This window comes from Colias croceus, chromosome 17 (genome assembly GCF_905220415.1).
Source record: "Colias croceus chromosome 17, ilColCroc2.1".
Taxonomy (NCBI): Eukaryota; Metazoa; Arthropoda; class Insecta; order Lepidoptera; family Pieridae; genus Colias; species Colias croceus.
This window is the reverse complement of record NC_059553.1, coordinates 6,680,165-6,697,802: the sequence shown is the minus strand read 5'-3', so window position 1 is coordinate 6,697,802 and position 17,638 is coordinate 6,680,165. Positions and strand designations below refer to the sequence as shown.

Genomic DNA, 17,638 nt, shown 5'->3' with positions numbered 1-17,638 from the left:
GCTTTCTTCAATTCATCTTTTAGCTTTTATTTGCTCTGTAAAATATCCATTCACTGATACCCTTAAGTGCATACACTTATAAACGTAGGAATATTAAGCTTATCGTACTTATATTCTGTCAAAGTTCCAAAGCTCTCGAGATATGAAATGGCCGCTTGAAGGATGTATTAAAATCCTTGAATCGGAGCGTAGTTAAGGTTTATTAGCCTCGTATTCTAAAGCGTTCGCATACGTGAAGGCTATTTAATCGTCTGGGTGGTATCGCCCAGCGTGGTTCAATGGGCGGCGACGCCCGAACGGTCTCAGTCGCCAGTCGCGCTCCATGCCCCAGAGGGGCTGCACGTGTCCTCGCTGTCTCTCGCGACTTATGTAACCATCCGCACGGTGAGTCCGCAGCCTCCGAGCCCCTTCCACCCTCGCCTCCATCGACCCCGCGACTCCGACCCGCTAATTCATTCCGCCGCGACGTGCGAACGCTCGCTCTGCCGCCTGTTCCACACGATAAACTCAAAACTTCGCTTGACCCTTACGTTCTATGCCAGCTGAGTGGTGACATAATCGATGCAGTAAGTACCGGTGTTCGAATATCCGCGGATGAACGTGTGTTATATAACGGGACCGTGTTTGATCGAGCGCGGAAGAATAAGTCATGCGAAGGACCGCTCCGAGAAGAATTTCAAATGTTCTGGCCGCTGGTCGATCACTGATAAGTATTTCTTAGAAGGCAACTTGGCACACGGGTCTCGCATACCTAAACTATTTTTATTCCTCGTAAGTTTGACGTCTTAGAATAACAATAATCGTTCATATAAGACGATGAAGGACAAAACAAGCTCTATGTTCAGTTATTGCAAAAATACATAATGTAGAGTTATTTATTCTAGTCATTAAAATGGAAAACAAAAGAGTTCGTAAGGGCTGTTTAAGTTATAGTCGAATTCCATTCATAATTGGAAAGCCCAATTCATGAAACTCACCTATTTGTGGAGAGATGCAACTTTTCGGCTGTAAAAAGTGGAATAATAAGAACGAATCAACTCATTCAACATTCATAACTGTTTTTGTTATTATTAAGTGGCTTATGGTGTCCATTGTTCTCGTCTTTTGTTTTAGTTTTATCGATGTTCGGTTGCCGAATGTTTTTGTTTGTATCCAAAAATGCTTGGCAAATAATATTCACTATACAATTTTTGTTCATTAGAATTATTTTCTAAGTCACATTACATTCATTTTTCGTACGTGTGTTAGTGCTTAACCTCTGTCTTAATGTTTGATAGAGTTTAAATGTACTTCTAATTGAAGTCATTATTTTATTATTGTAATAAACGATACTTGAAAATTTTAATTTAGTCATTATGCGATTCAAGACAAGGATTACTTTAATGAACTTCTTCGGTTGAGGCTCCAATATTTCCTTATAGAGTCCTACGTATTTACCTTTATTTGCAAATTTTAACTATTGTTTGATTTTATTTTGAATATATCTAATAATATGTATCTCAGTAAATTAAATGTAAATAATTTCTTATAATGTCTTTACAATGTTCATTTTGAGCACTATCTTTACAATATAACGATCCTAAAATTTTACCCTTTCGGTACGCAACCCAAAAAAATGGTCTGCGATGCCACCAATTCTTTATTACCTATTTTAAATTCCTCGCGAATATGGTTTTAAAAAAACCTCAAGGAGCTTCTCCCAACCATATTGGAGATTTTATTGAAAAACTTGTTTTGTCCTCAATAAAGGACATCGAACTTCAGGGCGTCAGTTTGTTAAGTTCATTATTGTTATTGTTCACACAGATTGTTTAAGTTTTAAGTCTTGTGTAAGTTATATTTAAAACAATTTATAAAACCATTAGAGGAGAGTATATAGATTTATTTTTATGATGCGCAAATTAATCTGTTGTTTAAGAAAAAGTATGTGGTATCCCTTTGTTTATGTTTGATTTGACACGCTCAGAAATTTGACGGACATTTAAACGATGCACTACATGTATATTATAATTATTAGATATATAATTTAAGAAACAATGCACCATATTTTAATTCTAATGATTTTCAATTAAAAGAATATTATAGAATAGAATATACATTTTGGAAAATAATAAATATAAATAAATAAATAAATTCTTTATTTGACAACAAAAAAATATACATGTACATGCAATTATGGGATAACTTACATATACGTAAAACATAAACTAGTAGCTGTAGGTACAATTAATTGCAATATTTGAACAATGTCTCCTATGCTAGGAAATGTCCTGTGTTACAGGAGACATTTATCCATCCGTTGATACAAGTTATATACCTGAATATTATAACTATTCTATACTATGCAAGTATCACTTTAGCCAAAAATTTGAAGAAATTAAAAAAAAAAAAAAAACTCTTTACAAAAACTGAAAAGCTCAACAAATTGGGTCTAGCATAGTTATTATTAACGGTTCACTTTTAAAAAGGCCCTGGCGGCATCAATCATATTATTGTTTAATTTCTAAGTACGAGATATCTTAATAAAAATTATGGATATGTTTGTCTACAATACTAATGAAGTGATATAAATCGAATGTGAAAATTTCCTCGTATTTTTTCAAATAAGTTGAAGGCGACGAAGCTTTCATGTGTCATAAGCATAAATTTCTATAGCGCAAAATAAATTCATCCTAGGAAATCACTTCTTATTAGAATGTAAAACAGCTGTACTTTGTAGAATGCACACTAAGTTTAATTATTCAATCCTATTTAGATACCGTCTGTAATTGACAAATCCATTGAAGAATAAACTGGAATCTTGAACGAGTTTAAAAGTACTTCTATATATAGAATGCTATAAGTGTCTTCAAATTAAATAAGAAGCACAAAACGCAACCAAGAGATGCCAATATTTCTCTTTATGTTAAATGAAATGTGCTTCTCATAGTGCATCTAGTAAATGTGATAATTTGTAGACACATTTTACGCAGGATATTTGCGTTTAAAAATAATTCTTTTCACTTAACTATGTTTTTCATGACACCTACGTAGAGAGCAAAAAAGCATCTCATTTAGAATGCATGACTTTATAATCGTTTATTAAGTCTGTCACTTTGCAATATTGTTATACTAATCGAATACTATCATGTGGGATTGGATTGTCGAGAAGTAATTTAGATGATATTACCGCTAAATATATTATAGTCAATGGATATTGTTTTTATTTCTTTTAAAGCTGTGGAGGAAGGAAGGTGGAATTCCTCCATCGAAAAAGGGAGGATCCTCGACCAGTCTACTCGACTGGCCGGCCGTGAAGGCCCCAATGGATGATGTCGGAAAGTTGTATATAGCTCTGTAGCGAAACATTTCGCTTGCGCGATTCAGAGCGAGGTGTCGCTACAGGACTCCCCTCCGAGACCGGAGGTCGTAGTACGAATTGCCTTGCCAATGCCAGGTATGTTCCAGTGAGTCGGAACAGGAAGCCGCTAGTTCACGGTGAGTCGGAACTGAGTGCGGTGATGCTGCGTGTAATGCTCCAGTGAGTCGGAGTGTGCAATGAGGATGGCTGTGGAGCTGACCAAGCATGCGCGATCGCACATGTTAGTGGACAGTACTCCATTTGAAGCCGAGTGCGCTGGCTGGCGGGCGGTAATCGTGGGCGGGGAAGGGATAGGTGAGCATGGACATCATGGATGGACAGAAGGAGTTGTGAACTGTCAGGGGTCACCACTGTGGAGGAAGGAAGGTGGAATTCCTCCATCGAAAAAGGGAGGATCCTCGACCAGTCTACTCGACTGGCCGGCCGTGAAGGCCCCAATGGATGATGTCGGAAAGTTGTATATAGTTCTGTAGCGAAACATTTCGCTGGCGCGATTCAGAGCGAGGTGTCGCTACAAAAGCTTTTTATAATATGCATTATAAAGGTTGATAGATAACGAGGGGATACATAGTATCATGTTTTACCATTTGCCATAAAATGTGATTTTTTTATGTAACCTATTTATCAGTATTTCACTGCATAGTATAAAACAAAGTTACTGACGCTGTCTGTTCGTCCCTGTATACATAGGCTTAAATATGATATTTATGGTTTTATGGCATTCAAATGCTGTATAATGGCTTAATTAATCCTTAAAATACAACGGAAACGGTTTTCTTTTAGTATATAATATGTAGAGTGCTTCAAGAAGGTTTATTATATAATTTGTTAAGGTGGGTCCGCGCGGGCGAAGTCGCGGGCGGAAAGTGAGTTAAATATTTATTAAATAAACATAAAATACTGAATTTATACAAACTTTAAAAAATATTGAAGTACCTACGCGAGTTTTGAAGTGGAGCATGAGTTGAAATATATAGCATAATATGACGTGTTCTATTAAGTACTTCAACTGATTGATTGATTTTTGCTCGTTAGTGATATTAGAGATTAAAAATATCTTCGAATTTTTGCGCATAAAGAGTTATATATAATTATAGCGCAGTGATTCATAAATACCCAAGGTCTACAAAGGCTATTTGCAGATTTTTGCATATCATTATCTAAACAGTTAAGCGGAAAGAATTGATTGAAGATGTTTTTGTTTGTGATGCCACTCGCCAGTCTATGTATTTATGTAATTGATATGGCTTAGCGCGACACGCTTACGATTCCTTTAATTTAATCATAAGCAAAAAATAACTGGCAAAATTACCTGTAAAATACATGGTTAAATTTTAAACAGAGTACCTTAGACGGTATAGAGTTCTTTTTAAGGAAATTAATAAGGCAGCTATACTATGAGTAAAAAAATACCCGATGTTTTGAATGATGCGCCTCACCGAATTTTTGAAAATTGTCCTTGAAATTTTTGACTCAATCCTTCCTTAGTTTGAATCTTATATACCTCAATTATGTCTATATTTAACACAACATTATATCGTTCCAGATATTTGCCACACTTGTCAACCTGTGAATGGCTATAAAATGGTATCTTTTGTTGGGGTCTCTTTGAGCCCAAATGGGTGTATACAGCACCCGTCAAAATTGACATGCTTAGACTGAAAATGATTTATTATGTCGCTAAATGTTGAAGACTGTAATATTTCTCGCGTCTGAAATACGCAATACAAGTTTAGGGAAATTAAACTATGCGTGTTGGTTAATATATTGTACTTTTGTAAAGTATTTTTTATACTGAAATAGTTAATTAATATAGTTAAAAAAAGAACAATAGAGCACACTTAAACTCGTTTATTTAACTGATCCTTGTTATTTTTTTTTGCGAGCGATCACCACCGCCCATGATGAGGGCTCATGGGCGGTGGTGATCGCATCAAGAGAAGTTTGAATTAAATTTGTCCGTTTAAAGTGGGTCAAAATCGAGTCTAAAGGAGACGGTTACATACAAGCTTGTCGGTTACATACAAACACACAAACCATACCATATAGATATTTATTACATGTAATATTTTAATAGATTTGAATGTTAAGTTCTTTATCCATGATATTTTATATCGAATGACATATTATTTCTAGTCTACATTTATTATTATCGTTATGTACGTTTAAAAGTTCAAAATATTTCATACTAGCCAATTGGCGTGGCGTGGTTTTCCCGGTTCAGACGGTAATGGAAATAAATATAGAGCACTAGTCTAGTTTTTCAGTAAAATGTACGTATTCCTGATAAAATAACTTTTAACATTAGTCTTGTAGTTTTTGACATTAATTTTTTCACGTTTTCTAGACAAAAAAAACCTTTCCTATCCCTTTATATTATGTCTCTAAAATAATATTTGTTTAGGTAAATACACAATTATGTATTCGATACATTCATGTAGTTTCGTCTATTTTCGATAAATCATCCAACCAAATCATTCAGCTGTTTTCATGTGCATGTATTATGATCAATGCTCTCTGTTTAGTGATGTGCATATTTGCGTATTCGAATCGTGTAATTTCAACAGATTGTTGTTAATACAGAATTATAGGAACTATCTACAAATATTTTGTTTGGTTTTGAATGCTTTCAAATGTTAATATATGTATTATGTGGGATGTAGAGCAGTTTATCGTTGCGCTTGTTAAAAACGATGTTGGTAAGCGTCTGATCAATGGTTAGGGAATAGTTATTTTTACTTCAATTTTATTTGTGGCAGTTTTAAATAGCAATTTCTTCTGCGAATGTGAATTAAAAGAACAAATAAACTGAATTTAGCTAGAAAACCGATTATATGACGTTTTTTTCAACGATATTCACTGCAGGTACACTACAACGATATATAAATAGTTATATTTATAAACTAATGTGTGTGTGGAGTAAAATAAACGATTCCACAACGACACAACGGACGTGTACCGACTGCTGAAATGAGCGGAGATAGCAGTAACGCGTTATTAGATTATTGATTGGTACCGGTATTGGTTCATTGATAACGGTATTGATAGCGTTAATTAAATGGGTTTGGTATTCGGTTTTTATTGTATTCTGCCCTGTTCCTTATTCATGTTATTCTCTATTTCTCACCTCGATAGCGCTTTGTTGTTATTACCTAAAAATTAAACAGAGCTTTTCGTGTGAACTAAGTTGCAACTTTATATACAAATATGATCTTTACGAATATTTTATTATCGCACCTTACACGCTAGTTTTAAGTGTTGTTTAGGTTATTTATCTATTTTTTAGTTTTAAGTGTTTTAGGAGATGAAAATCTTTATTTTTTTTCCATTTCAACCTAAAAATTAACTCATATCAGAAAATATGACATTACTTTTTATCACATTTTTATTATTTTCACCCGTATGTTTGTAAATAATCAACTATTTAAAACTAATTTTGACCCACTTTAAATTGACTGATTGAATTCACACTTTGTATACTTATCAAGTCGGGGCAATATAATAATTTCATAAGCTTAAGCGTGTTTTTTGGATTTTTAAAAGTATAATAATTATTTATTACATTTATTTTATGGAAACGTGTAATGACTAGGCTGTTAACACGTTAACTGCCATGTCGGACAACGCTGCCCGCCATCAAAATTTCCTCTCAGGCCAACGAAAAATTACAGTTCTGATAAAATTTTGCCAATTTTTTTTATTTTATTAAAATAAAAAGTATTGTGAAAAATTCCTGAACAAGATTTAAACACATTATCTATTTAGATAAGCAACCTTATCTATTCCCTAATTAGATCTAGAGTGATTCCTTCGTTAGACACGCGAAGGCAATAATCGTAGTAATTTAACAAGTATTTAGTGTACAGCCATACAGAGTAACAAAATTAGCTAATAAACTTTTATGGCGCGATTCGGCTCGATTACACTTGTTACAATCATGCTTATTTGTAATAATATAACCTTTATTGCCATTTGTGGTACATACATTGCAATATAACTCTGATTTGGATTAAAAATAATGTTATTATTGTAGTTGTTAATTCTTGAGTGAACGTTGCTTTTACGTTATATGATGAAACTTGTGTCAATATGTATATGTATAACATTCACGAATGTTTGTATATTACTACATTGATTTTATTGATACAGATTTATCATCTAAATTAACGTGTATCCAAATTGATAAAACGCGTTGAAGGTTGAATTTTAGAAATCGTATCGATCTAAAAGTTAGACTAGTGACTTCTATAAGCAGAAAAATTATGGGATTTCTACAAATACATACTGTATTTAACCTCAGAATAAAGTCAAACAAGCAGTGTTTACCAAGTATCTAATTTGGTTACATTATATACCAATTAACGTCCGGTACTTTATTACATCTCGAATCACAATCGCAGGTTTGATTTGCAATATTGTATCCAGAATGGCCTTATGATGAATTCTTAAAACCTACGATAACCCGAGCACGCAGCATAAAGTAATATTTTTCCCCTTGTTACAGAAATGTATTTCGGACTATTATTAGCTATATATAATTGCAACAATTCAAAGTTTGTACATTTATGTCAAGAATTTTCATTAATTACGACCGACAAAGCGAAATGAATGGCATATTATTTGGATTTATAATACCTATTGTGTAGAGTGTAAAAATCATAATTTTATTTGCCACCCATTATAACGAAATGGCTGGAGGGCTGTTTAAATTCCAATGTGTTAAAATTCGTTTAAAACGGTACCGAGGTTCGTTAAAAAGGGTTTAATGGGTTAATCTGGGAGACTTTTTTAAAATGTAGATTATGCGTCGTGTTTTCAAATACGTCATTTTATAACATATTGTTTTTATCTGATTGAGTGAGGGCTATAAAATGTATATTATGTTTTGTCCGTTTCTGCGGAAAAATATGCTTGAATGATTTTTAATAAGGCATAATTATGTTATGTTATAAGTAAGAAATAAAAGACGAACCATATATTTTAAACATTTATTTAGTAATCAAGATAAATGCGGTATACACGGAGTAGATACAAATGACGATAATATAGTATAAATGAAAAGTAGCGTATTGAATTAAATCTATGTCAAGAAACTAGTGCATTGAGAAAATTGAGTTTTCATTCGACAGTAGGAGATAGATAAACCGAATAAATAGGTTATCGAAAATTCTAATTTGAATTGAATTTGATCGCAATATAATTATATGTTTTGCGGTTTTTGAAGTTATACTTCTTTTGGCGCGATGGAGAAAAATGATGAGAATGGATTTTTATGATGCGCGCGCACACCGACACATAAATTTAACAATTAACAGCATGAAGTTAGTTCTAGATGGTATGTAACTATGTTCAAGTTGTATATTCTAGTATTTTTTTTTCCATACGCCAAAGAAGTATAACTTCTAACGCGTGTGCATAAGTACACACACTCTTTTTTATGATATAATTTATATCCCTGTCAGACATGTATTCTGTTTACTACTATAGATATGCATCCCTATTATCTACATTATTTAAAAGATCATTCATTAAATACCTTGGATTTGATGATATCGATCGATTAGGTAGAGTTCTTTGGTAGAGTAGAAGCTATCATTTTAACGAGATATAAACGATGTAAACATCTTAGATTAACGTTTTACTGCGGTGATATTGTTCTATTTCAAGCTATACAATATACATTACCGAAACGTTTCCTTTGTCTACGTCTCTGTTCTTTGTTTTTAAAGTAATAAATTTCTTAGTTACACCGCACGCTACCAAACATTCACAGTGGTTTAAATTCGCATCATATATCCTTGAATATTCTTCACTATTTTATACCATTATTTCCAAAAACATTTCAGGTTTAACGACACATTTGTTGTCATTGTTATTCTTATGTATGTTGTGTTGCTTTTGTTATTTTGAAAGATATAACTGGAAAATTAAAACAACAATTCAAGAATTTAATGAACTGTATGCAGTAACCATTTGTAAATAAGACGTTATCTTGCTATACGTGCTTCCACATACATATTATGCTAGGTTACTTTGCCCTTTTCTTTTCAAACCAGACAATAAATTTCCAGTTAATTGTTAGGTAGAAACACGTCTAATCGTTTAACCCATGGAAAGAACCTGAAAAAGGTACAATACGGTATTGTGATCAGTATCTCTCGACAAAGTGAGCATCGCAGTGAAATGATGCAAGAATGAGCGCTTGTTGTACTCTCGAGTCTAGACAGCCCAGTAATTATACGTGCTGTAAGTCAGAAGCAGAATATTAAATAACTTTTTTAATACCGTTTTTACGTTTAACACATGCCGCATCACCCGTGATAGGAAAGCGTTGACAAGCCTTTATGAAATGTGTTAATCATGTGTTCTGCTTTCGTTTTATATGTTAGCTTCTCATATTAAATATTAGCTTTTTCATTTGACTTCGTCTATATTTTGTTTTGTCTCTAAGATACTAATGTCATGAAAGAAGTTTTTGCTGAAGTCTTAAATATCTTCTTAGAGTTATAAATATAAATAAAAAATTAAAATAATTTCTCAAAATTAGTTGAAAATATACCAATATGGCAATAGAATGAACTTCTATTAGATTAATATATTGGTTTATGTTTCTATTAGACAACAATTGAATGACACGGAGACTTGGGAAGTAACAATTTCCATAAAGTGAGAAATGTAACGGAGTTTCCTCGATGAATATATCAGAAGATTTCTTTCAATTACATTCATTAATCCTTACTAATAAATGGGCAAGTGTGTTTGCTTTTTTATCTTTATTTCACGTCGTAATGGAGCGATTTCATGGTATGATTTTTGGGCCTGAAGTTAGTTAGGAGACTAGAGAGACGTAGGCTATATACTTTTTATCATACTGAAACATTTAATTCGCATGGAAATTTCCATCGACCACGCGGGTGAATTCGCAACGGAAAGCTATTCGCTGCCATATCTTATGTGGTGCTGCAAATGCATTTGTTGTGTGGGAGAAAATAAATTATTATTTGATATCAGGTGTCATGTTTCTGGGCGAATATCTCTACCAACCCAGTGAAATAATATTGCTCCAAGCTTTCTTACAATGATATCACGTTTGTCCTTTTATGATGGCATTATTCAGTCACAAATCACAATGCAATTGTTTCTTGTATTCTTTTAATACAATTCTTTATAATATGTCGGGTTTCTGTCAGGTTTTTGAATATAAGTCTCTCATACATTAAGATGTACCTATATAATTACCAATTTTTTCGTTAGGTAAGACATTGTGCCTGTATTTAAAAAAGAGAAGAGAATACAATAAAAAGTACCTATAATTTAAAATTTAATTTATGCGAAATAAAATAAAGCTTTATAGATAAAAACTAAAATAGAACCATTTCCAATTCATTATAACCGTTGATAATTACTTTTCTATTGTTTCATTGTTCTAAAAATCTAAATAATACAATAAAATACACATATTATAAGAGACAATATGAACAATTTTTATTATCATATCAAACTGATACACACATTAACTTAGGTACTACGATTACCATCCACGTTTCTAATCCTAAAGTAATATAAATTTCAAATGTAGGTAATAAAGTGATTACCTTAATTCGACAGTACCCAAAGGCTTATCCATTAAAAGGTAGTCAGCGTATCTGAGTGAGGTCTGCTCGTAAGATTAATGGCTGCCACACAATGGAATTGTATGTGTTAATAGTTTTTATAAGCCCTTGTAATTATCTGAACACGCTTTTTGTTAAGGAAGTACAAGGAATAAGACGACTAGATTGTGCCGCGGTTTTACGTTGCGAATTTACGAAATTTTATTCGAAAAGAATTAGTGTATAGATAACCATATTATATATATTGTGTTTGGGGTAGTAGGAAGGGGGAAGGAACATAATTGGGAAAATTGAGAAGGAAGGGGAAAATGATAGAGCCGTTTTTTGGTTAAAATGATTTCTCTTATGATAGGAATTATGACAATTATGTCAGATATTTTAATGATAGAATATGAAGTGCAATAAAAAGGACTGAGTAGTGTTTTTAATATAGTAGACTAGATTTCCGCCCGCGGCTTCGCCCGCGTTTGCAAAGGAAAACCCGCATAGTTCCCGTTCCCGTGGGATTTCCGGGATAAAAACTATCCTATGTGTTAATTTTGGATTACCCTCTATATGTGTGCTAAATTTCATTGTAATCGGTTCAGTAGTTTTTACGTGAAAGAGTAACAAACATCCATACATCCATACTTACAAACTTTCGCCTTTATAATATATCTTTTTAAGATAATATCTTTTTATTTCCCTTGGTCAATAAATTCAATACGAGATACGTTTATTTCTCTATAACCTAATTATTAACACAAATGACGTATGGGAATAAATGAAGCTTGAATTTCAGAATAAAAACATGATTCAATATATTCAGTTCCAATTTCATTAATGGAAATACAAAAACAAAGTTTCCGTATCTCAGTATCAGTGCATAAATTTATTATTGAAACGGGAATTTTACCTTATAGCTAAGTACAAATACAATGCTTTGGTTCGTTGAACTTAGCATACAGTAAATATTGTAAATCCTACAATAAGCATACTACGTGCTTTATAATCGAAGTATATAATTATAGTCGAATCAATACTAACTAGTTAATATATTAACGTGTATACTTCATTTGGTATCATTTCCTTATTATTAAGCTATGAAAGTTTAATTCATTTATTACTTTCAAGTAGCGCTTGATTTATTTAAAAAATGTACCAGCTGATTTCTATTTTCTCTATTTATGCGTATTAATACCACATTTATATTGTCAATTACGAAAGAAAATAAGCCATGTTTTAGACGAACTTTACCGCAAATCCGTCAATAAAGACTATATTTCAAAGGTATACAATTCGTGTAAATACAAACATACTAATTAATGAACAGCAAACATTGAAGAGAGTTAGGATTCAAATAGTTTCAATGTACAAATAGCGTGTCTGTTACATGCGCGTAATTGTTGATTTAGTTATATGATACGATAGTTACTTCTATGTTTTTTGCTCCTGGTAATAATTTAGAACAGGAATAAAATATATAGAGCTTTTTCTCTACTAACGAACCGTTTTCCGCTTCGACTTCCCAAACTACGTAACAACGACAACTCAATTGCATTGAGCGTGATTAGTGAGCCAAATTCTCACAGATAAAATAACATTCAGTGTACATACAGACGCTCGAAAAGTTCTGTTAAATGATCTGATATATTCTATTTTAACAAAAAACAAAAAACTAGTAAATCCAAACTGAATTTAAATTGGACCACATGGCACCAAATTTCTTATAAAAAATAATTATAAAAATCGGTTCCCTCATCACTCATTAAAAAAGTTGAGGTAAAAGACCCAAAAAAATCCAATGTAGAGCCTCCACTTTTTTGTAGTCCGTTGAAAATAATAAGCAACATACATATAGAAGGTCTACAAAATTGTTATATGGTTTGTCTGTTACTGTGCGCTAATAATATTAAATCATACCTATTGTAGTTTGAAGGACGGTGGATTCGTGACCGGTTATTAAGTCAAGAATGGAGAAGGATGGGACGTCTCGTGGGTTGTCACGCGAAAGATTAATGAGCTCTGTAAGCGTTTTATGTAGGGCTGCCCCTTTTGGGTATTAATATTTTATTCCGATCGGACGATCAAGACTGTTTGATTTGTTATGAGTAAGCAAAAATACAAGGCTAATAATATACGTTATATAACTTGGATAAGGAATAAAAAAATTTGAATATTGTTTTCTTAATGTGCAGGAAAATGTAACAATGGAAGTCTTCCTCCTTTTAAGCTTACTCATTTCATAGTTATTACTAGTGAAATGCAGACATTTTATAGGTTAGGATAGATTTGGATCTACAACCTCATAATACTTTACATTTTGTTTACTGTTATTGCAGAAACAGGTACAGTAGAAGTCTATATTTTATAATATAGCCCCACAGGCTAAAGTTAGTTTCAATAATTGATATTGTTTGCATGTAATTGTATAGTCATTAGCAGTTACGAACACATTCTTAACTTCTAAATCAAATATATTTTTCCAAATATTATTTTACCTATTTTATATTCATAACCTTCGTGCCTGAATTATTTCGTAGCATAAGTACTAGAAACCATTGAAGGTGATTAGCCGGCTTATTAGTATCGGAACACTAGGCTGGGGGATAATTTCCGTCTTTCGCCTCGACGACCATGATTTAGTCTATTAACATACTTAAGTGCGAAACCGTCGTTCGATAAGCCGTAGCAATGTCTTGGCACTGCAATATAAAACCTCATTCCTTTGTGAGCAGCAGGGTGTCGTCTTGATGGTTAACCCGGTATTAGTTTCATAGCCGATAAAATAAGCTGAAAAACGTGAGCGAAGATGATCACGCTTGTAATATCGGGGAGGTAGAACGTAGACAGGGTTGCGTAGTACACCCACATAGCACACTTATCTATGTATAGAATGGGCATATTGGACTCTAAATTCAGATTCTATTCTAGTAACACCTTTACGTGAGGTAAAGAGAATGAGAACTCTATACAGTATACTAAGTAGATAATGTTACTGCAGATATGACTGTCCATTCAGATTACGAAATAAAAGTAAACAAGCTGCAATGTTTTTTAGGAATGTCAAATTCAACGTAACTACACCAATTAAATTGCGTTGTAAATACAGTAATTTAATATTGAAAATATCCATTAACTTTTCATTGTTAACCTTTATTTCACCCGAAATGCTGTTCTCTAGACAAACCAACCGCAATAGTGCGGCGTGGTTTTTTATGAGTGATAGGCCTTATTATGAGCAATAATTCTATGCTTGTCACAAGCCGCACTTTTGCGTTTTTAGGGAGAAAAAAAAAAAACTAAAATCTGAAAAAAATATATTTCTCGTTATTCGGAGGTAGTTTTCCAAAAATAAAAACTGGATAATATGCACCCAAGGATGCTTTATAAGTCTATATTTATTTGAAATAAATATCTTAGACAGTTACGATTCCAGAATACATTTCAATATTTTTCATGAAAAATTCACCTAAAGTTTGCCATTTTTTCAAAAAAATAGTATAAGAAATTGACACGTGGGTGTTCTACTCTTACATTTTAAATACATCCCTTGATCGATAAATACAATAAACAGCACAGGGAAATTTTTTTGATCTAATGAAACAGTGTGCAACGCCCGCCTCCATACATTAGTAGTTCCACTAATCAAATTTTAACATTCATATCTCCAAAACTGAAACACAAAGTAATGATAAAAGAAAGTAAGACGATATTTTATACAAAATTAAAAAGACAAAAATGTGCAGGTATGTGTTTGTGAGAGAGTGTGAGAATGTTATGTGTGTGAGTATGTTATGTGTGTGAGTATGCGAGAGTGAGATTATGTGAGTTTGTGAGGTTGAGTGAGAAATGTAGAAGTTAGTTTAATATGTATATCTATGTATCTGATATTGCCGACCGTTTGTATTTCAATACATCTAAATAATTTTAGATTTTTCCTTTGATCCTTTCATGATTTGAATATAACTAGAGCGGCATGGAAAACCATTACGAACCTTATTTTATAAAAGATAAGTTTCCAACTTGTGTTTTAATTAGCGTTGAAAAATATAACAATGCACTTTAAAATAGAAATATAACTGGATTCTGAGGACGTATTCATACAAAACAAATTTGCTTTTCAGTCATTCATGTTTCTCTAGTGAGGAGCGACTTACAATCCCATTGCATGTTAATCTCATTACGCGTGTTTATTGTTTTGTTTGTACTTGTAGATCTATATGCTTTGGAATAACAGGCTTAGTGTCTGTGTTTATATTGAGTCAAGACGTTGTTTTTGGATCTTTTTGTGGGGTAGTTGTCAAGAAGATAAATCTGATTTTGATTTAAAATAAGTTTCATAAAAATTATTTAATAAAAAGAAGAGTTATTCTTTATTTTTAGACTTTATTGGATTTTTAACTATTTCTCTACGTACCGTTTGAATTTTTTTTAAACAATACATTCTTCTCATAGTATGTTTATAGCATAGCATTTTCATTATCAGAATATATTTTTGTCTATTTTAGTGTAGAATCATTTCATATGTAACATATTAAAACAATATCATGCAAAAGCTGATTTAAATACATAGAGGCTATAAATAAGCAATCGAAACGTATCCAGCCTGAACTAATTCAGGAAACCCAGTTCATACCGCCAATTCATGCCGATATCTATATTAAGGCGTAGTGTGGTTCTAACAAGAATTTGACCTATTTCATAAATTCGTGAGAGGTCAGTGTAACATTGTAAGAAATTAGATTACAAGCATCAAAGGATTATATGGACTTGCTCACCGGTCATTTCATTAACGTGAAACATTAACGTGAAAAGTGAAAGGGACCAATGCCTTCTTGTCGTATAGAGCAAAAATAATTCGCGACTTAATTAAACAAGCGTCAGCTTACATCAAACATTGAATTCATAATGAATGAGGTTTTCCTGTTGCCAAATTGTTTATCTTCACGTGTATTTTGTGTGATTTAAAATGAAGGAAGATATTATTTTGTGCGATATAGAATTACATTCAATGTTGATTTTAATAATTGTAGAGCAAGTTGTGTTAAAATAATAGTCTATATGTTTATTGTTTAACCAACGAATACGAATAAATAACACACATTTCTTTGTTTCAGATTCGACGATACGAAGCACCAATAGGACGATAACAAATTATTTACACAGTGTAATCGACGAAGCGCCTTAAACAATTATATCAATTAATAGCTAGCTGATAGATAGTCTTATAGTGTACACAAGTGCCAAGCCGTGCGCGGTATAGTATAGACATATACACATATATAAAGCTACGTTCGCATGAGTCGGTCGGTGTAGTGTCTCGGTGTTAAGGCCGTGCGGTTCGCCAAGATTGAGGTGGTCGGGTGCGGGTGGGGCAGGCGCGCGCGCGTGCGTCCCTTGCGCGCGAGCGGCATGTTGGCGTCGCAGCGCTCGCAGTCGTGCAACGAGGAAGGCGCGTTCTTCGGCGCGCGCGCGCTCCGCCGGCCGCGCGGGAAGGGCAGCGGCAGCCCGCCCTGCTAGGGGTACGCCATGTCGCTGCGCAGCCTGCACCGGAGGCTCTCCTCCGTTAATAACACGTGAGTGCATTTCCTTTTCTTATTTAAGCTATTGGATAGATAAAGATAAGTTCAGGATGATTAAGTAATAAGTTATGGTTTAACATTCGTCATTACGACTTAAGCGTCGGATTTCTATCACCTTGAATAATACAAGAAGAGTAAATTCAAAACGCAGTGATATGGCGTAAGCAGCGGCAGCCCTCTCTGCTAGGAGTACGCCATTACGCTGCGCAGCCTGCAACGGAGTTTTTCCTCCGCTAATAACACGTCAGTGACTTTTCATTTATTATTTAAGCTATTGAAAGAAGGAAATAATTATTTATTTTGCCAAAGGCTACATACAAAAATAAATAGAACAGAACTAAAAAAGAGCTCTACATAAAGAAAAACAAAAGCTCTTTCACAAAAAGGGAACTAACTCAGTATTTTGCTGTGCCTTCAACAGCACAGCACTGATTTTCAGTGGCCCCTATTTAATAGATTAGATGGATTGATTAAGTTATGGTTTAACATTCGACTGTATCACGATTTTGGTGCGATTGGTATTTGATCACTACGACTTAAGCGTAGGATTTCAATAATCTTAAACACAAGAAGTAAATTCATCAACAAATTATCTTTTAGTGTGTGCAATGGGTGGGTTTCCCTGTACGTTACATTTTTAATCAACGTTCATCCTTAAAATTTGTGTTGGTTGGTTTGGTTTAAAATAACAAGTAAAATTATATTAGAAACTTCTTTAAAATTATGTTAATCGATACGAAGACGTAAAAAATAAATAAAAAATGTACTTAAGTGTTTTGGTATTCATATACATAAATTATTGTAATTGACAAAAATTGGTTGAAAAAACTATTAAGAAATATTAAGATAATATTACTTCGTATGGAGGAGACACCACGAACAAAATCTGTGCGGCATTTTTTTGCTCTAACTATCGTAACACACACGAAGGCATATTTGATGCGCTTCACTTTAAAACAAATAAAAAATGAGCGTGCAGTTACGCCATATGGCGTATGTTGAGCGGAACATAAGTGATTTAGGCGGTGTCGTCTCCATATGTATATCTCAATGTTTAGAAATTAAAATGTATAGGTAATTTTGTTGGATGATATAATTCA

General features: G+C 33.2%; 1 protein-coding gene across 5 annotated transcripts in view; it reads left to right on the top strand.

The window, feature by feature from the left end:
- The first annotated feature begins 275 nt into the window (after positions 1–275).
- LOC123698853 (potassium/sodium hyperpolarization-activated cyclic nucleotide-gated channel 2) overlaps positions 276–17,638 on the top strand; it is a 180,201-nt gene continuing 162,838 nt past the window's right edge. Inside the window, exons 1-2 of one of the 5 annotated variants that reach the window (XM_045645639.1) lie at positions 276–384; positions 16,074–16,532. In XM_045645639.1, coding sequence (XP_045501595.1) covers positions 16,486–16,532 — 47 coding nt within the window. In that variant the 5' untranslated portion in view covers positions 276–384; positions 16,074–16,485. Of the gene's footprint in view, positions 567–16,073; positions 16,533–17,638 lie in introns of all 5 variants that reach the window. The other 4 variants (XM_045645638.1, XM_045645640.1, XM_045645641.1 and 1 more) reach the window with 4 other exon arrangements.